At 49.3% G+C, this 23,241-nt stretch overlaps 1 protein-coding gene and 2 long non-coding RNA genes across 4 annotated transcripts in view; all 3 read right to left on the bottom strand.

Moving 5' to 3' along the window:
• The window catches only part of DNAJC16 (DnaJ heat shock protein family (Hsp40) member C16), a 35,867-nt gene extending 30,437 nt beyond the window's left edge, over positions 1–5,430 (bottom strand). For both annotated transcript variants that reach the window (XM_036747248.1, XM_036747249.1), the window contains exons 1-2: positions 5,212–5,430; positions 2,200–2,384 (exon numbers count right to left, since the gene is read on the bottom strand). In XM_036747248.1, coding sequence (XP_036603143.1) covers positions 2,200–2,366 — 167 coding nt within the window. In that variant the 5' untranslated portion in view covers positions 2,367–2,384; positions 5,212–5,430. The remainder of the gene's footprint in view (positions 1–2,199; positions 2,385–5,211) is intronic.
• A 764-nt stretch (positions 5,431–6,194) lies between these two features.
• LOC118837536 lies at positions 6,195–14,474 on the bottom strand. The gene is made up of 2 exons (XR_005009567.1): positions 14,290–14,474; positions 6,195–10,916 (listed from the first exon to the last, which is right to left on the bottom strand). It is a non-coding gene; the product is annotated as an uncharacterized LOC118837536 (long non-coding RNA).
• A 699-nt stretch (positions 14,475–15,173) lies between these two features.
• On the bottom strand, positions 15,174–22,719 carry LOC118837538. Its single transcript, XR_005009569.1, has 2 exons — positions 22,596–22,719; positions 15,174–19,820 (listed from the first exon to the last, which is right to left on the bottom strand). It is a non-coding gene; the product is annotated as an uncharacterized LOC118837538 (long non-coding RNA).
• Between the last annotated feature and the right edge of the window lie 522 nt (positions 22,720–23,241).

The following is a 23,241-nucleotide window of genomic DNA, read 5'->3' as shown; positions in this document are numbered from 1 at the left end:
TAACTATAACTTCACTAATATTGAGTGCTGTTTAGATTAAAAAATGAGAGGCCAAACAAAAAACTGCTCATTGACAGAAAAGCATCACACTTTGGGGTGAAGAGGGACAGAAATGTTGATATCAAGTCAAGAATAAATCAGACTTGAGTCAGGCTTCACTAGTGCCAAGGATCTCAGAGCTGCCCTCTGTTTTCCTGACATCACAGAGGATACTCCCCAAATGTTTCCATAGTTTGCCAGACCCCAAGTCTTTTCTTCTTTGTCAGAGCAACTTCTCTCAACCAAAATGCAGCCCACCACCTACCTACAGGTGTGATCATGAAGTCAATGAACAATGGCAGGAGTAAGAGGGAGGACTTGGCTTGGAGACCTGCCTTCACCCACCCTGGCCCTGGCCCACAGTTCCCTTAGCCTCACAACGCCCACCCACAAAGTGCCCTCCCTCCTTCCCCTGGATGCAGGAAGGGATCAGATGCCAAGTGGCAGAGGTAGCCCCAGACACATGGGAGTTCTTATTTCAGACCCCTTGGCAGACCCTCTGCACTGCAGGGCCTGGGAGGTCCCCAGGCAGCCCTGGAGAGCCCCCTCTCCTTCATGGCTTCCTTCTAATTACCTTTCTGAAAATAAACAGCTCCCATTTACAGGGGATTTTTCTGAAAGGCTGGCAAAGTGCCTTATCGGCATCATCTTGGTGGAGCCTCACAACAGCCCTGTAGGTGCTATTATCATTTTACGGATTAGGAAAGTCAGGTTAAGAGAGATTTAGTGACTTGGTCAGGGCCACAGAACCAGGCCCCTCTCTCTCAGAAAGGATTCAGACCCAGTCCTTTTTTCCTGGTTCTCTGACAACTTATTGTTGGCAAAGCTGTTAGAGTATTTACTGACAGTCACATCATGCTGTTATGTGATGTTATGATGCTCATAGAGTACGAGAAAGCTGGGAACAAAAGGTAACACAACTTTACTTAATATTCGACTCTTTTTTTGGAGGCTAGGCATCCAATTCCTGCTGAGGCTTTTCCCCTCTCTTTTTCCTCTGCTGCTAGTTTTGTACATTGATCATAAGATCATAGGCTAAGGAGTGGAAGGGATGTCAGAGGCCTCATTTGACAGATTTGGAAACTGAGGCTAAGAGAGTTGAGATAACTTGCCCCAAGTGACTTATTGCCAGTAGTAAGCAGCTGGAAGGCAGTAGTGGTGATTTGACCCAGGTCCTTTTTACTGTTCTGTCTCTCTCTCCTCCTGCCACTTCTACCCAAGGCTATTTCTGGGAGCTCCTCACTAACCCCCCCTAAGGCATTTCTTGAAGGAGGTGAAGTGCCTGCCCAGCACCACATGGCCAATATGCGAATCTAATTCTTTCTGACTCAGAGGCCAATTCTATTCATTAGGCCAGACTGCACTGAACATGTATTTGGCCAAAAATAATTTTGGATTATCAGTGGAGTACATCAAAGCACTCTATTTCTGTACTAAGTTCTCACCTCCACTAGTCTGTTAGTCAATAAACATTTGCTAAGTGCCCACTACGCACCAGGCACTGGGCTAAGTTAAGTGCTGGGGATACAGAGAAAGGTGGATACAGAGAAAGGCAGAAAACCATCTCTGCCTTCAAACTTAAAAGTGTGCATGTTCCGTACATACCTACAACCAGAATTTTTTCTCTAAAAGGTATTTCCTTTAAAATAGAAATATTCAGTTTTAGTGATTTCTGAAATATTCCTTTTTTTTAAACTGGTAATAAACAATGAAGTGAAACAGCAAAGTGTCAAGAAGACAGACTGGGAGCCAGAGAAGTGATTATAGTCCTGCTTCTGAATCTTCCTGGTTGTGTGACTGAGGGAGAATCACTCTGAGAATCGGTGTCCACTGCCTCCTTTGTCAAACTGGGAAAATGGTACTTGCGCAAACTTCAAGGATAGCTATGAAGGTCAAATGAGACAATGTATAGGAAAGGACAATGTGAATTGTAAAACTCACTGCTACTGATCAAACTAAGGTGTTGTCATAACCTTTAGACCTGAGTGCTCAAAAACACAGAAAGAAAAAAGGTGACTCAGTGAATGTTTCATATAGGTGTATAGTATAAATGCAGATAGACACAAACATTAATGCTAACCAGTCCAATTTTAGGCTATGTGTCTCTTCTGAAAGTTCTATGCTCACATTAAACTTCTATTTGTGATTTGTTCCACCTACCATTCCCGGGCGAGCTTCTTATAAGCCTTTTTAATATCAGCCTGGCTGGCTGTGCGGCTGACCCTTAGGACTCTGTATGGGTCAAAATCCAACGCGGACAAGATTTGCAGGATCAAAACCAGAACTATCAAGAACTGCCAGGAAAGGCTCAACGTTCTCACTCCCATTTCTCTTCCTTCCCAGAGCTGAAATGATTGAATAGGTATGAGTTTCGGCAGCAGAAACCTGGACAGTACCGGTCTAGGTAAAAGCAGAAGACATATGGACGGAAACCCTCCACCAAACCACCCCCCCTCCCAAACTAACAAAACCTTTGGCAGAAAAAAAAATCAAGTCTGATGAAAAGATACAGATCTTTTAAATTAGCCCAAGGTAGACAATTCTGCCTTTAAAAAACAGTATCATGAATTAAGACCATTACACAAAAAAACCCAGCTATTGAAAAATCAACAGCTGTGGTTAAAAAAAACAACTTTGGCTTAGAAATAGCTCAAAGATCACTGAACTTGTAGACATTTTTTTAAAATGCTGAACAGAACCAGACTAATTCACACTAATGTAGAACAAAGAATAGCAAATTAATATGGGAGAAAATCAAAAGGGGAAAATTCTAGTGAGATCATTCAAAATATGTTTGATTTAATTTACTAATAGGGGCTAAATTTGTTTCAATGAACACTTTCACAGAGACTCTTTAAAAACTAAGAATAAGCCCTAAGATACAGCAGGTGAAGAGGAGGTGCTTGTGGACATTTCTAAGTCCAAAAGATCAAAGTAAAATTATTTAAAATTTTAGAGCAGTAGGTTCAGTATTGCTTCAAATTCCATTCCTTCTCTTTTTTTCCTCCTATTAATTTTATTGAAAGGAAAAGGAGTGATAATTCTGCAACTTCCTCCTTTTTTTAATCATCTGTATTATGACAGTCATGTAAGAACTCATGGAAATAGAAACACAGGGGCAAGATCCAAGCTAGAGAATATTTAGTTTGCTATTAAAGGTGGAGTCAATGATGAAGAATACACAGTGTCTCACTTTCAGTAAATCTTATCACTGTATTCAGTACCTTTCTGAAGATGACCTAGGTTGAGGTAAGAACATGACAAGCCTTTAACTTTCTTCTTAGAAATATGACTACAGTCAAGTTGTCCTATGATGCATCTATTATCTCTCCACAGCCTCTTCATCAATGATCCAATTTGGAAGGATGAAAACACTAATATGCCACCTCAACTGCAAGGATGTTACTTTTAGAAGATGACAAACATGTCCCAAAGGCACATGGAAGCCCACCAGTTGCAAATCCCCATAGGTTTTACTGAACTGAGAGAAAATACTGGTGGCAATAGTTATGACAAATAGAGGAGAAAACAAGATGATCAGAGAGTGCCCATGTTAGACAAATGGATACTGTTCTTCAATATCTTTTTGAGTATCTACAAATAGGCTACTATTTTTTTGGATACATGTTCCCAGCAATGGCCCAAGCTCCACTTCTTAGACAAAGCCTATCCTGAGGCACACGATGAGGTTGGGAAGGGAAAGAGAATAAGGATCTATATAGTTGCTACCATGTGACCACGCACCATGCTAAGCTTCTTTAAAAATATTATCTCATAACAACAATGGCAGGTAGGTGCTATCGTCATCCACATTTTACAGATAAGGAAACTGAGGCAAACAAGTTACATGACTTGCCGAGGGTCACTCTGCTAGTAAGTGCCTGAGGATGGATCTGAACTCAGGTCTTCCTGACTCTGGTCCCAACATTCTATCAAATGGGCTATCATCTGCACTCTTCCTTTCTCAGCTTGCCATGAAATTACTTCTAACTTATGTTGCAATTTAGCTGCATGCCAGTTTCTCCCCAGTAGAAGGTTAACTCCTTGAAAACAAGAACGATTTCTCTATTTTTCTCTGTGGATCCCCAGCAGAGTGCTTCGCATACACAGTGGGTGCTTTTCTTGTGGGAATGACTTACTTGGGAGTTCAGTTTGGCCATTCACTGCACTGACTTCAGTCACTGAATTTATTTAAGCCACCATTCTGTACCCTGAAAATGGCACTTGTGCTGCCATTAGCCAATTGTGTAAACAATTATCCAAGCTAAGAATCAGTTTTCACCTGTTTACAATGGGAGCAAGTGTGATTTCCACCTGGCATATAGAACTACCATAAAATACGGGAGCAAAGATGATAAGAAGCAGAACAGGGAGGCTTGTGGCAGTGTGGGCAGCGGAGGAGGGACTTGGAATTTAAAAACTATCGTTAAAATACAGGATAAGACTTCGTATGGCCGGCAAGCCCCGTAAAATTTTGGATGTGACTATTTATTTAAAGAAAAAACGAAAACGGGAGCATAAAAGATGACAACGAGGGCAAAGACACTACTAGGACAGTGGGACAGAGGATAGGCGAACCCAACCTCAGGCAGGGCTCTGAGCTCCCTGACAAGCAGCTAAGAGTCCCAGAGCCTCCCTCTCCTCTTCTACAAAAAAGGACTAACACCAGCTGCCTGGCCTTGGGGGAGGGGGCACGGACGGGGTAAAGCGTCCAAAGCCATTTGCTAAACTGACAACAACAAAACCCCCTCCCGCCCCCGAACCCGAGCCCCGCGGCCCCAGGCCCGAGGGAGGAAGCGCCCGGGCGGCTCCGGCCTTGGCAGCCAGGCCAGCGGGCTTCCCGGAGGTCTTGGGCCAGGAGGAACCGCTCTCCCGCGTCTCGGGCCTCGGGCCCAGGGGAGAGCACGACCGTCCGACCGCCCGCGGAAGTTCAAGGGCGCGCCGGGGCGGGGGGGCAGGGGCTGGCCTTAGCAAAGAACTCGGTGGGGGGGGGGGGGCCACCTCTAAGGACCGGTCTCAGCTTCCTCCGCTGTCGCTCGCCTTGGGCTCCGCAGCCCCAACTCTGACAGCAGGCGCCCAATCACGGCGAGCTGGGAACCGGCCGGGCGGCCAAGGCCAGGCCCCGCCCCGCCCGGGCCTGGCCCGACTGCTCCGAAGCCCTTACTTTCTTACCCGGGAGCGGAGTCGTGGTCCCCACCGCCCGCCCGTCAGCTGGCCGGCCGCCGCCCGGGGCAGCCGCAGGGACCGCAGAGTCCTGGGCGGCCGAGAGCGACACAAACGGCCGCCTCCAGGTTCCGCCCCGCCTCCGCTGCAGGACCCCGGCTCTAGCCCACCAAGGAGGCGGCGCGGCGAGCCCAGGCGCGGAGCGGCACGTGACTCCTTAAAGGGCAGGAGACTGGCTCGGCCCAAAAAGCTTTCCCGGCCCCGAACGCGCCTGAGCCTCGCCAGCCGCCGTCCTCACTCCTATCAGGGAGGGGCCCTGCACACACCGCTCTTCGTCCCTCCCCCAGGTCTCCCCAAGCGCCGTCGCCATGGACGCGGCGCGCGGTGCTGCGACCTTACCCAAGAGGCCCGGGGTCGGGAAATCGAGAGGGTGGCTACGTACTTCCTAGCGAAGAAGAGCGAACGCGGAGCATGCCGGGCCGGTTGTCCGGCCAGCAACAGCACCCTCTACGCCCTGATAGGGCTGGGAGGACCGCACCAGTTTTGCTGAGGCAGAGCACTCAGGGATGCGGAAGGATTTGCGGGCCCCCGAGGGAATACCTGCCCCTGTGACGTCACGAGGAGGCGGGGCTTCTCCAGACACATACAATTTGGGGCCACCTACACGGAGCTGGGGCAGAGACCCGCAGGTTTCCTCCAGGGACACCTGGCTTCGGTTTTGCTTCAGCTCGGCTTTCGGACCGGCCCACCCCGGCTCTCACTGGGTGTGGTACATCGAGCCCTGGACCCAGAAGCTGGAAGGCCTGCGTAACAATGGAGAGCCACTGGACCTGCTTGTGCCTCAGTTTCCTCCCGTGTCCCATGGGGGTGTTCATTGTCAAGGGCCTGTCGCATCCCGCCCTGCCACCCCAGCGCCTTCCCAGTCTAGGCCTCCCTCCCACCAAATGGGGGCGGGGGTTGGGTGCAAAGAGCAAGGCTACAGAAACAAGAACTGGGTGAGGAACAAGTCCTTTATTCCAAATGAGGCGGAAAAGAGGAGTAGACACACAAGAAACATTTCACACACTCAAGGGAAGAACAGGATAATGACAGTTACAATATAGGAGGAGGCCAAAGGGAAGCCTCTTGCAAAGGGAGAGTGGTTTTGCAAGACAGCTGAGCAGGCATTTCTACTTCACCTTGGTTGGGCCCTGTCCAACCACTCCTGGTCGAAAGGCCAAGTTTCATGAAGACTTTGCCATAGACCATATTCTCCTATGAAGCTTTCCGGGCCAGGTAACATTGTCACCTTGTGGAAAAGACAAGTGCTCCATCCACAGACCTCTCCTAACATTTACATCTTTTGCAATCCATAAACCCACCCAATTGCTGGAGACTTGGATACTCAGTAACCTAGGATTAAGGAAGGATACACACCCACAGCCACACAAACATGCCTCAGATTCACACACCCACTCAGAGGTGGCACAAATATGCTTCTCTCTTTCACACACACACACACACACACACACACATCACACAGTAGGGATGGCCTTGTGGCCACATGGAGGCTAGGTGGGAAACAGGACATTGTCCCCTTTCCCACCCAACTCTGGGGACCCAGCTGGAACCACTTTGCGGGATTCACAGTGGGGAAGGAAAATAGCCCTTTTGCACTGTCTGATTCTACTGAGCTTTTGCTTCAGCAGACAATAAAAGGAATCTTTAAACAATTAACAAGTGATTAAAAAATGATTAAGCCCTCCCAGCTTTACACCAGCTGCTAGATGGCAGGGACACAGAGAAACAGCAAACCTTCCCTTGTGGGTGATAACATATATACCTCAGTACACAGAAGGAAAATACATGGAAAGTACCCATTTACAACACACAGCCCACAGGGATGAGTCTCACTTGGCTAGAAGCAGGCCCCCAAAGATCTGCAAACAGGCTGAGAACATCCAGCCCTTGCTCTCCACAAGCCCCTCTACTATGTCAGAAAGCAAGCATCAATCACACAACGCTGGAAGAACAAGGGACCTCAAAGTTCCATAGTCTCTAGGTCAAGCTCTCCAAGGAGAGGGGGAGAAGGGCCCCCTTTGGCCAGACAGCAGTTGTGGAGGGACAAAAAGGGAAGGCAACAGGAAGAGGGAAAGGGTTTGGGAAGCAGGGGTAGCCCTTTCCCCAAGGAGGACTTTTCTTTATTCATGGATTGCCCAGATACACCTCTGTGTCTGGGGGAATCTGGAATGGAAAAGGGAACAGCTCCTACCCCTTCCCTAAGGGTCAGCAGAGACTTCTGGGGTGCTCACAGCAGGGATGGGCAGCTGCAGTCCCAATGTTCTGGGGCCAAGCTCCCATAACATTTACCTTCAGCCTCCAGAGGGAGACCCATTCTCCTGTAGGGAACCAAATCTCTATTTGGAATCAGAGGACAGGAATCAATCAAAGATTTCCTGACCTGCTTGTCCTTGGGAAAAGGGCCTAATCACATGGGCCTCACTTTCCACACACATACAATGAAGGGGTCAAATTATATAGCTTGCCTCTAAGGTCTTTTCCTGTTCAAAATTTCCACATGGATGATGAGTAGAGGGGAAGAACAAACCTCCTCCCAGCTCCTTGGGGTGAGGGAAGGCTTTTGAAAATATTTTTGGCACCCCCGGCACTGGACCCAGAGGAGGCCCTGAATAAAGCCTCTTTGAATGGTATTAAATGGGAGTGAGATGATACAGTCAGAAGAAGACTCAAAGGAAACCTTATAGACAGAAGAAAGAAAAAAAAGTACCGGAGACCCTCCTGGCAGACCTAGAGTCATGGGAGGGAGGCAAAGGGAACACCAAACAAAATCAAAAACCCTGGTGTGGGAACACTCCATCATTGGACCATGGGCAGTACTCTCCACGTGGTCAAGCTGGGGGCTACCCTGCCTGACACAGAATTTTGCTCTGACCTCAGCCCCTGTTGCTGAGAACAGGGTAGCTGTCCCACTCACTGTCAGGCCTTGACAAATGCACCAGGGGATTCTGGGTAGAAGACAAGGAAAGGTCAGACACAATAACAACAGGGGGGAGGGGAGCCATGATGCCATGGCCAGGGAAGGCCAGGTAGGAGAGGGGGCCACTGCCCCTTCAGTCTCCCACCTCTGGGGACCCATCTGGAACCAAGTCTACATGATTCACAGAGGGAAAGGAAGAAAACCCTTTTGAGGTATCTGCGTCTACTGAGCTCCTCTGGCTCAGGAGAGAACTGAGGGAATTTCTGTTCAGCAACAGTTAAGATAATCATGGTAGCTAGCATTTATACAGCAGTCTAAGGTATGCAAAGCAATATACATATGGCATGTCACATGACCCTATGGGGGAGGTGCTAGCCTTCTCCTTCTGCCCATTTGACAGATGGGCAAGCAGAGGTGAGAAAGCCTAAGAGGCTTGTCCAGGGTCACATGGCTACTGCATGACTGAGGCAGGATTTGGAGACAGGTCTCTCTGAATCCAAGTCTGGCACTCTAGCCACTGGGACAGCCAGCTGCCTCTAAAATAAATGAGCATTTACAAAGCAGTCACTACAGGCCAGCCACTGGGGAACATTCTGGGGCTTGGGGAAAAAAAGGACAAATAATCCCTGCATTCGACCACATGTACAGATCTGTCAGAACAAACAAGATCAGTACAGAAAAGGTATTCATATATACAGTATCAATCCCTCATCCAGGAGATCCAGGGTCCAGAAGCAGGGCCTCCAAGCTCCTGTGTGGACCTCCGGATGCAGGCAGGCAACACTTGTCCATCCACTGCAAAAATCCGTGACACACACAACCAGGAAGGGCAGAACCAGAGACTCTTAGCTTTGGAAAGGAAACAAGGACCCCACATTCTGAACAACATGATGACCCAGGATCCCATGGGCATGTTCTTGACAAAGATGCTGCAGCCCTGCTGGGAGGCAGTCAAGACCAATCTGGGGCAGCAGAGAGGATGGGTTCTGCTGCCATCCAGGCCAGCTTTGTCTCTGGAGCCTGGATAATACACCTCTTTCAGGAGCAAGCATCCCACCCCTAAGAGCCTGACTTAGCTTAGGCCAAATCAGAGAGCCTCATGACTCCATGGGCCAGGGGCTGATGGAGGTATTTGAGGACCACCAAGATTTATGTAACTTTTCTTGTGTCAGGCTGTAATCAGACACAGAAAGGAAGGAAAGGAAGAGATGGCAAGGTGGCTGGCCTCTCAGGTGCTGGGGATCCAGCTCTGGGTCATGTCACTGTCAACAGCTCTTCCCCCCAGCCCATCCTTTGCTCTTTCCTTCCTGTCTAAGTGACAGTGCCCTGGAATCCATCTCATTCCACCACTGCTTGTTGGACCCCAGTCAGAAAACCACAAAATCTTGTAACTGACAAACACCAGGACAATGCTCCAAGTTTCACTTCTAGGCCTTAACTAGCTGCTGCCTCTGCCACATCCAGGTGTCAGCCAGAGTCTTCTTCCTTTCCTCAAGGGCATTCCTTTTGGGCCTGATAAGATAGGCATCCTCCACAGAGAAGTCCAATTAGCAGCAGGCCCTGGGGAACCTTTGGTGGTCATGACCCCTTCATACTGAGGCCCTTTCCCTCTGGAGACACAGGGAGTGAAGGGGAGATGGCAGGGGGAGATGGCAGGGGTGTCTGGATCACTGCCACAGGAGACTTCTCCACTTGCCACTCTGAAGGCCTGAGCCTGGAAACTTTGGGAGTCACACACTAAAGAGGGAGGGATCATTGGGAAGCTCCAGGGGGGCAGCCTTTGTGTGCTCCTGGCTCTTACATAGAGGCAGGGAGGGAGCTGACCCTCTGGATCTGGAGCCCAGCCATTGTGAACCCATCTCAGCTTGATCCTGGCTAGAAGGCAAAAGACCAGATGGAATTTCAGGGGATAAGGAGGGGCTCTAGGTCAGCACAAGATGGGCCAGGGAGACAATGCAGCTAGAGCCAGTCAGATGGGGCTTGGGAACTCCACAGGTGAGGGAGCAGTCAGACCTCTTCTTTGCTTGTTCCAGGTCACAGGGAAGGCCTGGCTTGAACTGGATATGCCCAGTTCCAGGGCACTGCATGTCACTTGTGGTGGTGGTGATGGCCAGGATGGCAGGCCCTTCCCCAGCAGCTACTCTTCCAGCTCTCCAGACAAGAGACCCCCACCCATGCCACCCTGGAGGTTACCCAGTAATGACTGGCTGCAGAGGCTATTTTTTCTGACTGGAGCCTGGGTTTCCCTGGTCCTGGGATGTGTCTGTGTCACTGTTGGGGTGGATAGGGGAGGGTGCCATCAGGATGGGCTGGCTCCCTCTCCTCAGCAGCTGGTAAAGTGGGGGGTGTTCAGCCTTAGCTCCCTCAGGGTGGTCTGTTCCACATGGTGAGGGCTGGCTCCCCACTTCTGCTGCAGCTAAGAGGTCAAGGTGGCAGCTGTAGACCAGCCCACAGCAGGCTCCACCCAGCAGCCTTTAGCATCCTCCACTTTAGAAGGGGGGCCTGTCTGCCTTGTTGACAAAGTGCCAGACACAGGCAGGGAAATCATCAAGGCTCAGCTTGTCCTGCAGGAAGGGTAGCTGAATCTGGGGCCTCTTCTCAAACCTGGGGTACAGATGTGGCCTTTCCAAAGGTTCTCCAGGTGTCCCCAGGCCTAGAGAACATCACCAACTGTCAATCCCCTGATGCTCGCCATCCCAGGACTTGGACTCCCCACACTGGGCAGTGAACACAGCTCCTGTAAAGAAATGTCAACATTAAGTCAGCAGAGACTTCACACAAGGTCAGTGTCAGGCTTCACAAATGCAGAGGATCTCAGAGCTGCCCTTTGTTTTCCTGACATCACAGAGGACACTCCCCAAATGTTTCCAATGTTTGCCAGACCCCAAGCCTTTTCTTCTTTGTCAGAGCAACTTCTCTCAACCAAAATGCAGGCCACCACCTACCTACAGGTGTGATCATGAAGTCAATGAAGAATGGCAGGAGTAAGAGGGAGGACCTGGCCTGGAGACCTGCCTTCCCCCACCCCGGCCCCGGCCCAAGGCTCTTCGGTTCCCTGAGCCTCAAAATGCCCACCTGCCAAGTGCCCTCCCTCCCTCCCCTGAATGCAGGGAGGGATCAAATGCCATGTGGTAGAGGAAGCACAAAAACATGGGTGTTCCTACTGTAGACTTCCTGGAAAACCCTCTGCACTGCAGAGCCTGGGAGGTGCCCAGGCTTCTCCTTCACAGCTTCCTTCCAATCACCTTTCTGAAAATAAATCACTCCTATTCATAGAGAGTTCTTTTGTAAGGCTTGCAAAGAGTGTCATACCCTGGCAAAACCTCTCTCCTCATTCAGTGCAGCGAGAGCCCATAATGATGGAGCTTCTTCCTATCTCCTGTCTCACTGCCATTCTGAAAGGATCCAACCAAGCATAAGCAGAGAGGAATGTGAGCGGTAGAATACCCTTTCATGAGGAAAGAAGGAAATGTGGGCAGGCAAGATTATTGTGGGGAGAGCAGAGACTAGGGACTGAAAGTTGAAAGGTGGACCTCATTTGTCACCTAATTTAGCCTCTGACATAGCACCTCTATCCCCAACAGCATTGTTTCACATGAAACTACAACTTCAAAATTAGTTTTTACTGTATACGGGCAACAGATTCAGGACTGATTCTTCTGGAAAAGTAGAAAATTGAGGAAAAAATTCATTTAAAAGCAGATATTCCTCATAAAGGTGTCATTTCTAGAATGTATTTGGAAATGAATCAAATTTCTAAGAACAAAAGTCATGATCCCATTGAGAAACCATCATTCTATCAGAATATGAAGTTTTTAGAGGAAGAAGTCTAACCTATTGTTATCTATATGAAGAAATGCTTAAATCACTAATACATAGAGAAATGTAAATGAAATGAACTCTGAGGTACCACCTCATACCCATTAGATTGTCCAGGATGACAGAGAAGGAAAATGACAAAAGCTGGGGGCTATGGAAAAACAGGTACTCACTGTTGGTGAGTGAATTAGGTCAACCACTGTGCAAACCAATTTGGAAATCTGGACAGAAAGCACTGAAATTGTGTATATCATTTGACTTAGCAATGGATCAAAGAATGAGGAAAGAGACCCATATGTACAAAAATATTTATACCAACTCTTTTTGTGGTGGCAAAGAATTGTACATTGAGTAATGGTTGAAAGAGCTGTGACAAATGAGTGTGATGGAATATTACTGAACTGAAGGAAGTGATGGCCAGAAAACCTAGGAAAATGTGTATGAACTGATACAGACTAAAATAAGGAGAACCAGGAAAATAATTTTAACAAAGATGAAAATATTGTATAGATAATGAACTTTTAGAGACATAGCAACTCAAATCAACACAACTGACTAACCACAATTCTAAAAAACGGTACCATTTACGTAATCCCCGCAAGAAAAATCATGGACTGAGAGTACAATATGAAGCATATTTCTTTTTTATTTTTTGGACATGGCTAATGGGGGATATGCTTAGCATGACTACCTATATCTATATATGGTTTTGTTGTTCTTGCTTTCTCAGTATGTGGGCATAGGTTAGGACAAGGTAAAGAATCCTAAACTAAAAATTAAACAAAACTGAATTTTAGAAAAAAAAATCATACTTCATTGCCAACTAAAAATTGCTGTTAAGAATGTGCTTTGTGACACTCTGCAAGTTCCTTTTTCTTTTTAATTTTTTACCTTCTTGGGGAATAAGAAAGCACCAGTATTTGGAACACTAGGCAGAGAGGATGAGCAGTTGATATGTAGACTTGTCTAATTCCATGCTGCTTCCCAGAGTGGACAGACCACAACCAACAGCTCCTGTGAGCAGTATATTACTGAGCCTACCTTCACATATCTCCTCCAGCACTGACAGGTAATTTTGGCCATTTTTGCTTGTCTGTGTGACAAAGTGAGCTGAAACCTCAGCCATTTTAAATGTGTATTTCTGTTACACTTAGAAAATTGGGGTATGTTCTCATCGGGCTATTTGCAGCCTGTAATTCATCAGCCCCACTCGTTTCACAGTTAAAGAAAACTGAGGCCAAATGGGAGAAGTGACAGTAGACCAAGGTCTCCCAAGTGATTATATCATAGAATTCATCCTGATTTCAAATTCAGTGTCCTGTCCATCAAACCTAAGTGCCCATCCATGGATATGGCTTTACAAGGACAAGGAGAAGGGCAAAAGACCTCAAAATAGTATATTTTAAGGGCAGGGATGGTGGAACATTAGACTATACGGAAATACAATCTATATGAAAATATGCTTACATTTATCAGAACAGTAGAAAGTGCAACAGGAAACAAACCCCCTTACAACCTCATGGAGTCAAATATGGCAATACTGGACATCAAGGAAGGGGAACAGATGAACCTGTCCAGAAAATACAGTGGGATTTCTGAGGCCAAAATGAACTGGCTCTGAAATCTGGTGTGGCTGGCTGCAGATTGCTCCAAAGTGCATTCCTTCTCTTCTGCTGGTGCTAAGTTCTCAAGAAGGAAAAAGGAATACGAGAGACCGATAATTCTCCTTTCCTGCACTAAGATAGTCGTGTCACAGGCCCTGCATGGCCAGAGTCCCGGAGGTAGACATACAGGCCACACCTGAGTTGGGCATTTAAAGAGGCACCGATGACTAAGAACGCAGAGGGGCCCAGTGGTCCTCCCCACCTGGCGCTTGCTGCTAGTGACGCAGCTCGAGTCCAGAATGAGGCGGATCTGTGCATTTCTGCTGGGGGGTCCCGGTGCCCACGTTGGCTGTGGCACTCCCCCTTTCCCCTCCCCGCCTCGGAGGCCGTTAGAAGGGAAGAAGAGCTAAGGAGCCGGTGCAGCTTCAAGAACGTCACTTTCAGCAGAAAGTGACGGCAACCGCCCCTCCCCCCAGCGCTGAGGCCCGCGGCTCAACGGAAGAAGCGTTCAGGCGGCTTCGGCCGTAGGCAGCAGGAGCTTGGGCCCGTGGAGCAGCCAGGTCATCTACAGCAGTCGGCGCAACCCTGCGGGTTGGGGATCCGCCCTGGTCGCCAAGGCTAAGGCGCGGCACCACCCCACCCCGCCCAGGTCCACCCCGGCCGCCCCCAAAGCCCTTCGTTCCTTACACTGGAGTAGAGTCGTGGTTCCCATCATCCGCCGCCCGGGGCAGCCGCAGGGACTGCAGCGTCCCGGGCGGCGGAGAGCGACAGGGGAGACAGCCTCTGCGATCCACCCAGCTTCTGCAGCAGGACCCGGACGCGAGAACAACAGAGGAGGAGGTACCACGCGGCACGTGACTCTTTAAAGGGCCAGCGCCGGGTTCGGTCCCGTCAATCTTCCCGACCGCAATGTTACTTGAGCCTCGCCAGCCACCGTACCCGCCGTCGTCAGGAAGAGGACCCGTACGCTTCGCGCTTCATCCCTCCATCTGCCTTCCCCGAACGAAGTCGCCAGGGACCCGGCGCGCGGTGTGGGCCATAGAGCGGGCGGCTACGTACTTCCTAGTGTGGAGGAACGGACGCGGGGCATGCCGGGCCGGTTTTTCGGCCTAGCTACAGCACTCTACTCCTCGGCAGGGCGGGGTGGACCGAAGGATGGATGCTGAGAGCGGGCTCTCGGGGATACTATGGGATCTGCTGGCGGGCAAGGGAACGCCCCGCCCGAGTGACGTCACGAGGAGGCGTGGTTTCCCCAGCTGGTCCGGCTCAGAGTCTCAGTAGCTGGGCTGGTGCATGGAAGGGTAGGCGTTGCCCTGGGTGGGCTCTAGGACCCGTCCACCCCGACTCTCCCTGGGGGTGGTACATCTAGCCCTGGGCCCAGAGTCCAAGGTAACACGTAAGAGCCACCGGACTAATGTGCCTCAGTTTTCCTCCGTTGTCCCGATGGGGATGCCCATTGTTATGGGCCTGTTGACCACAGTGCCCATTCTCTCCCTCGGGGCTTCCCAGTCTAGGCCTCCCACCAAAAGGGGAGACAAAGGACAAGGCCACAGACTCTAGAAACAAGAACCGGGTGAGGAACAAGTCCTTTATTCCAAACAAGGCGGAAAAGAGGTGTAGACACAAAATCACTGCACACACTCAAGGGAACAGGATAAAGCAAGTTACAATCCACGAGGAGGCCAAAGGGAAAGTGGTTTTACACGACAATCCATCAGGCATTTCTACTTCACCTTGGCTGGGCCCTGTCCAACTACTCCTGGTCCAAGGGACAAGCTTCATGGAGACATGTTGCCAGGGACCATATTCTCCAACGAAGCTTTCCTGGCCAGGTAACAGTGTCACTTTGTGGAAAAGACAGGTGCCCCATTCACAGGCCTCAGGTAACCTCAAGATCTTTGGGAATGCACACGCCTACCCTACAAGCCAGATACACGCACAAGGGTATACTCATTTACCTAAGGTCAAGAAAGTACAAGAGCAACCACGTACTGATGGCTGCATGAAGGACAAGTGGGACATGGGACAATTGCCCTTTTCCCACCTAACACTGGGGACCAAGCTGTAACCATTTTACATGATTCACAGTGGGGAAGGAAAATAGCACATTAATTTCCATCTGAGTCTACAGAACCCATTTGGCTCAGCAGACAAGTAGAGGTATCTTTAATTTCAACAAGCAATTATTAAGTCTTCCCTTTTTCAAACCATGTGTTACATCCTGGGGACACAAAGAAATAGTAAAAACGTTTTGTGGTAAGTGATTCCATATGTCAGCACAAAAAATAGAAAATACAAGGTCGTGGGAAAGTAGTGGTTTCCAATGACAGCACCTCAGTCTCCTTTGGCTAGAAGCAGGCCCCTAAAGTTCTACAAAGCTGGTGAGACTATCAATGCTCTGTACATCCCACTGTAACATGTCTGAAGCAAGTTGCATCATACGATCATTAAGGTGGAAGTGTATTCGAAGTTACTCAATTTCTTAAAAACAAAAAAAAAAACCTCAAAGAAGAGGTCCAGGGGCCATTTTGACCCAATGACGGGCATTAGGGAATAAAAATAAGGGAGGGCAGGAAGAGTGAAAGGGTTGAGGAAGCCTGGGTGGTTCCTCTCCAAAGGAGGATTTTTATCACTCTATAGAGAGGCCCAATGGCTATATCTCTACAACCCATTTCACTGGGGTGGGGAGACATTGGACTGGAATGGAGAATGAAGTGCTGCCAACCCTATTTGGCGGTAGGGCTGGCAGGGGATGTTTCCAGTAGAGAGGGGATGAAGAAGGATATCTAGTGACTCATGGCCACCTTTAGTCTCTTCAATTTCTAGTAATGAAAGAGCTAATTTATCTGAGGCAGAGGTTGAGAGCCCAGGGTAGAAAGCCACATTGTAGTCCAGTGAATCAGTGTATTCAGTGTTAGAAAGTAGTAGTGCTAATCTCACCTGTGGAAGACGTGCGGGCCCACTTCACCCTGAGAAAGGCATTTCCCACTTGGAGCCTCAATGTCCACATTTGTAAAATGAAAGTCCAGATGTTCTAAAAGAACCTGTTTAGATCAAACCTATGAACCAAGCCTACAGGTTCTCCCACATAGGTAATGAGTGAATGGAGAGAAAAAAACAAAAACAAAACTAACGTCCCAGCTCCTTGGAAAAGGGGAAGACTCTTGTTATTCTGTTATTAGCAGTGGCACAGAAAAGGCACTTAATGAAGGCTTGTTGAATTAAATATTAAGAGGAGGAGGTAAGGGCAATAAAAAAACAAACCTTAAGTATGAAATGGGAAAAAGTGTTAGAGACCCTCCTGGCCTACTGGCACCCGGGGCAGAAGAGAAAGACCAAAAACCCTGGTGTGAGAACACTTCATCATTGGAATATGGACAGTACTCCTCATGTAGGCATCAAGCTGGCGGCCGCCCTGCCTGACACAGAATCTTGTCCTGACCCCAGCCCCTGTTGCTGAGAACAGGTAGCTGTCCCACTCACTGTCAGGCCTTGACAAATGCACCAGGGGATTCTGGGTAGAAGACAAGGAAAGGTCAGACACAATAACAACAGGGGGGAGAGGAGCCATGATGCCATGGCCAGGGAAGGCCAGGTAGGAGAGGGGGCCACTGCCCCTTCAGTCTCCCACCTCTGGGGACCCATCTGGAACCAAGTCTACATGATTCAGAGGGAAAGGAAGAAAACCCTTTTGAGGTATCTGCGTCTACTGAGCTTCTCTGGCTCAGGAGAGAACTGAGGGAATTTCTGTTCAGCAACAGTTAAGATAATCATGGTAGCTAGCATTTATACAGCAGTCTAAGGTATGCAAAGCAATATACATATGGCATGTCACATGACCCTATGGGGGAGGTGCTAGCCTTCTCCTTCTGCCCATTTGACAGATGGGCAAGCAGAGGTGAGAAAGCCTAAGAGGCTTGTCCAGGGTCACATGGCTACTGCATGACTGAGGCAGGATTTGGAGACAGGTCTCTCTGAATCCAAGTCTGGCACTCTAGCCACTGGGACAGCCAGCTGCCTCTAAAATAAACGAGCATTTACAAAGCAGTCACTACAGGCCAGCCACTGGGGAACATTCTGGGGTTTGGGGAAAAAAAGGACGAATAATCCCTGCATTCGACCACATGTACAGATCTGTCTGCACAAACAAGATCAGTACAGAAAAGGTATTCATATATACAGTATCAATCCCTCATCCAGGAGATCCAGGGTCCAGAAGCAGGGCCTCCAAGCTCCTGTGTGGACCTCCGGATGCAGGCAGGCAACACTTGTCCATCCACTGCAAAAATCCGTGACACACACAACCAGGAAGGGCAGAACCAGAGACTCTTAGCTTTGGAAAGGAAACAAGGACCCCACATTCTAAACAACATGATGACCCAGGATCCCATGGGCATGTTCTTGACAAAGATGCTGCAGCCCTGCTAGGAGGCAGTCAAGACCAATCTGGGGCAGCAGAGAGGATGCGTTCTGCTGCCATCCATGCCAGCTTTGCCTCTGGAGCCTGGATAATACACCTCTTTCAGGAGCAAGCATCCCACCCCTAAGAGCCTGACTTAGCTTAGGCCAAATCAGAGAGCCTCATGACTCCATGGGCCAGGGGCTGATGGAGGTATTTGAGGACCACCAAGATTTATGTAACTTTTCTTGTGTCAGGCTGTAATCAGACACAGAAAGGAAGGAAAGGAAGAGATGGGAAGGTGGCTGGCCTCTCAGGTGCTGGGGATCCAGCTCTGGGTCATGTCACTGTCAACAGCTCTTCCCCCCAGCCCATCCTTTGCTCTTTCCTTCCTGTCTAAGTGACAGTGCCCTGGAATCCATCTCATTCCACCACTGCTTGTTGGACCCCAGTCAGAAAACCACAAAATCTTGTAACTGACAAACACCAGGACAATGCTCCAAGTTTCACTTCTAGGCCTTAACTAGCTGCTGCCTCTGCCACATCCAGGTGTCAGCCAGAGTCTTCTTCCTTTCCTCAAGGGCATTCCTTTTGGGCCTGATAAGATAGGCATCCTCCACAGAGAAGTCCAATTAGCAGCAGGCCCTGGGGACCTTTGGTGGTCATGACCCCTTCATACTGAGGCCTTTCCCTCTGGAGACACAGGGAGTGAAGGGGAGATGGCAGGGGGAGATGGCAGGGGTGTCTGGATCACTGCCACAGGAGACTTCTCCACTTGCCACTCTGAAGGCCTGAGCCTGGAAACTTTGGGAGTCACACACTAAAGAGGGAGGGATCATTGGGAAGCTCCAGGGGGGCAGCCTTTGTGTGCTCCTGGCTCTTACATAGAGGCAGGGAGGGAGCTGACCCTCTGGATCTGGAGCCCAGCCATTGTGAACCCATCTCAGCTTGATCCTGGCTAGAAGGCAAAAGACCAGATGGAATTTCAGGGGATAAGGAGGGGCTCTAGGTCAGCACAAGATGGGCCAGGGAGACAATGCAGCTAGAGCCAGTCAGATGGGGCTTGGGAACTCCACAGGTGAGGGAGCAGTCAGACCTCTTCTTTGCTTGTTCCAGGTCACAGGGAAGGCCTGGCTTGAACTGGATATGCCCAGTTCCAGGGCACTGCATGTCACTTGTGGTGGTGGTGATGGCCAGGATGGCAGGCCCTCCCCCAGCAGGTACTCCTCCAGCTCTCCAGACAAGAGACCCCCACCCATGCCACCCTGGAGGTTACCCAGTAATGACTGGCTGCAGAGGCTATTTTTTCTGACTGGAGCCTGGGTTTCCCTGGTCCTGGGATGTGTCTGTGTCACTGTTGGGGTGGATAGGGGAGGGTGCCATCAGGATGGGCTGGCTCCCTCTCCTCAGCAGCTGGTAAAGTGGGGTTGTTCAGCCTCAGCTCCCTCAGGGTGGTCTGTTCCACATAGTGAGGGCTGGCTCCCCACTTCTGCTGCAGCTAAGAGGTCAAGGTGGCAGCTGTAGACCAGCCCACAGCAGGCTCCACCCAGCAGCCTTTAGCATCCTCCACTTTCAAAGGGGGGGCCTGTCTGCCTTGTTGACAAAGTGCCAGCCACAGGCAGGGAAATAATCAGGGCTCAGCTTGTCCTGCAGGAAGGGTAGCTGAATCTGGGGCCTCTTCTCAAACCTGGGGTACAGATGTGGCCTTTCCAAAGGTTCTCCAGGCGTCCTAGGCCTGGAGAACATCACCAACTGTCAATCCCCTGATGCTCGCCGTCCCAGGACTTGGACTCCCCACACTGGGCAGTGAACGCAGCTCCTGTAAAGAAATGTCAACATTAAGTCAGCAGAGACTTCACACAAGGTCAGTGTCAGGCTTCACAAATGCAGAGGATCTCAGAGCTGCCCTCTGTTTTCCTGACATCACAGAACACACTCCCCAAATGTTTCCAATGTTTGCCAGACCCCAAGCCTTTTCTTCTTTGTCAGAGCAACTTCTCTCAACCAAAATGCAGGCCACCACCTACCTACAGGTGTGATCATGAAGTCAATGAACAATGGCAGGAGTAAGAGGGAGGACCTGGCTTGGAGACCTGCCTTCCCCCACCCTGGCCCTGGCCCAAGGCTCTTCAGTTCCCTGAGCCTCACAATGCCCACCTGCAAAGTGCCCTTCCTCCCCTGGATGCAGGGAGGGATCAAATGCCATGTGGTAGAGGAAGCACAAAAACATGGAAGTTCCTATTGCAGACTTCCTAGAAGACCCTCTGCACTGTAAGGCCTGGGAGGTCCCCAGGCAGCTGTGAAGCCCTGCTCCTCCTTCATGGTTTCCTTCTTAATGCCTTCAGAAGAAACTCAGGAAATTAAGTATCATTTTCTATGTGGAAAAAATGCTGTAAATCACTAACAGAAATGGGACTGAAAAGTACTCTGAAGTACTACTTCTCATCCGTGTGATTGGCCAGGATTACAGAAAAGGGAAACTAAGAAATGCTAGGGGCCATGAGAAAAATATTGGTGAAATTCTGAATCATGTCAACTATTCTGGAATGACATTTGAAAATATGCCCAAAAAACTTTGAAAATGAGAACAGCACTTGACCCAGAATCAGTGTTCCAAGGCCTGCACCACCAAAAATCAAAAAAGGAGGATAATGCCCTCTGTTTAACAATATTTATAGTAGCTCTTTTTGGGGAGGCAAAGAATTGGACAATGAGAAAATGCTTATCATTTGGGTAATGACTGTACAAGTTATAGTATATGAATGTTATGAAATAGTATAAAAAATTGATGAAGAGGATGGTTACAGAGAAAACCTGAGAACCACTAATATAGAGTGATCTAAGGAGAACCAGGAGGTCTATTTATACCAGAAATACTGTACTGTATTGATGATTCTTAAAAATGTAGTCTCTCTAAAGAACATAATAAATAACAACAATTCCAAAAAACTCATGATGAAACATAACATCTACCTCTGGTAAGAAAACGGCTCAACTAAGCATGCAGAGTAAAGTAGGTTTTCTTCACCTTTTTTGGACATGGAAAATGGAGGAACTTTTAGAATGTTTACAACTACTGATAATGGGTTTTGTTTTTCTCTTCTTGTTTTCTCAAGGGTTGGGGAGTAAGGTAAGAAAACTGAGACCAAATTGGAAAAGTGACATTAGCCCAAAGTCCCCCAGGGATTTAATAATAGAATTCATCCTCTGACTCCAAACTCATACCTGGGTGCCATCCATGGCCATGGCTTTACAGGGACAAGGGTAAAAAGACCCCCAAAATGGTGCGCTTTAAGGGAAGTCATGGTGCTTATGTGAGACTATATGAAAATTTAGATTGCTTACATTTCTCAGAACAGTAGAAAGTAGAACAGGAAACAAACCCCCATACAACCTCATGGAGTAAAATATGGCAATACTGGACATCAAGGAGAGGGAGCACATAAAACTGTCCAGAGGATAAAGTGGGATTTCTGAGGCCAAGGTGAACTGGCTTTGAAATCTGGTATGGCTAGCTGCAGCTTGCTCCAGAGTGCACTCCTTTCTTCTGCTGGTGCTAGCTAAGTTCTCAAGAAGGAAAAAGGAATACAAGAAGCTGGATAATTCCTGCCACTCCTTCCTTGCACTAAGATAGTCGTGTCACAGGCTCCATGGCAGGAGACATGGAGGTGGAGACACAGGCCACAGCTGAGTTGGGCACTGATAATCATTTAGTATCAAGTTAATAACCTTAATAAGGGCCAGAGCCCGAACTAATAAACCAGAAGAGCCTGGACCTAACAGCTTCTTTGTCCTCTGAGTCAACTCAGAGAATACCTCTTCTTATGTCAACAAGCCCAGACGGGGCTGACTTGAGCATACTTTCCTCGGTTCATGGCCATTAAGGATGAGACCCTTAACCCGAGACACTACTTTGAATAATGGGACTTTTTCTTAATATTTTTTAGATATATACTATGCTATGATATATTAATGGTAGAGAAAATACATACGTCCTGGACTGTACTTTCAATTGATACTTTGTCAACTCTCTTATATTTACAAACCTATCCAATTAAGAAATTCCTTTCTTATGTTGTGATTAAACATAAGCGGAGATCATAAGTTTGAGTGACACAGACATGCTGAGTTGGGACTGTTCTAAAATACATTTAAGTCTTCTCATTCTTTTGTTCAGAAAGCTCCGGGTACGTACAAGTTCGCGAGCTTCGCTAGCTTTAGGGGAATAAACAATATGAATTTATGTCACCTAGCTCGTTTGCCTCTTTTAACCAAAGTTTCAGGTCGAGAGCATTTAAAGAAGCACCAGGACTAAGAACGCAGAGGGGCCCAGCGGGCTCTCCCACCCTGGGGCCCACGCCGTTGAGGCAGCTCGAGTCCAGAAGGAGGCAGGTCTGCGCGGTTGTGCGGGGTCCCGGTGCCTAGGCTGGCCGTGGCACTCTCTCCCCCAGGGCTCCTCGCCACAAAGGCCGTTAGGAGGGAAGAAAAGCAAAAGAGCCGGCGCAGCTCCAAGGACGTCACTTTCAGCAGAAACTGACGGGCAGGCACCACCCGTCACTCCAGCCTCGAGCCCCCAGGTTCCGTCCTTCCTTACCCGGGAGCAGAGTCATGGTCCCCTCACCCCGCCAGGGACAGTCGCCGGCACCGCTGAGCTGCGGTCACAGGAGGCGGTCACCTCCTGGCTCCGACCCGCCTCCCCTCCCGGACCCAGGTGCCAGCCCCGCCTGGAGGCGGACTCCGTATGTTCCGCCCTCCTCCCCCAGTTCTCCCTAGTTGCCGTAGTCTCGGACGCGGCGCCGTCCTGCGGTCTTACATGGGGCCCAGTGCCGGGCAGTAGAAAGGGCAGCTACGTAATTCCTATCAAGGAGGGCGGAATGCGAGGCTTTCCGGGGCGGGCTTCCTCGGAGGAACGTTCTTCAACTCAGCCGCAGCAGCCACCATCCCCCAACTCTGAAGAGGGGCATTCTGGGATACCTGGGGTAACGCCTCACCCGGGGACATCACAACGGGGCGGGGCTCTCCTAGCTTCCAGTCACCGACCCAGTGCTGGTGCAGGAAATGCAGGCTTCAGTTTTGCCCCAGCTCAGCTCTAGGACCAGCCCCCTGATTCCCTGGGGGTGCTACATGGTTCCATGGGCCGATAGGCTGGAAGGTCTGCGAAACACCGGGAAGTCAGCGGACCTCTGTGTGCCTCAGTTTCCTCCTGTGTCCCATGAGGATGCTCTTTGTCTAGGGCCTGT

The sequence above is a fragment of the Trichosurus vulpecula genome, chromosome 2 (genome assembly GCF_011100635.1).
Source record: "Trichosurus vulpecula isolate mTriVul1 chromosome 2, mTriVul1.pri, whole genome shotgun sequence".
NCBI lineage: Eukaryota > Metazoa > Chordata > Mammalia > Diprotodontia > Phalangeridae > Trichosurus > Trichosurus vulpecula.
This window is presented reverse-complemented; position numbering and strand designations above follow the sequence as displayed.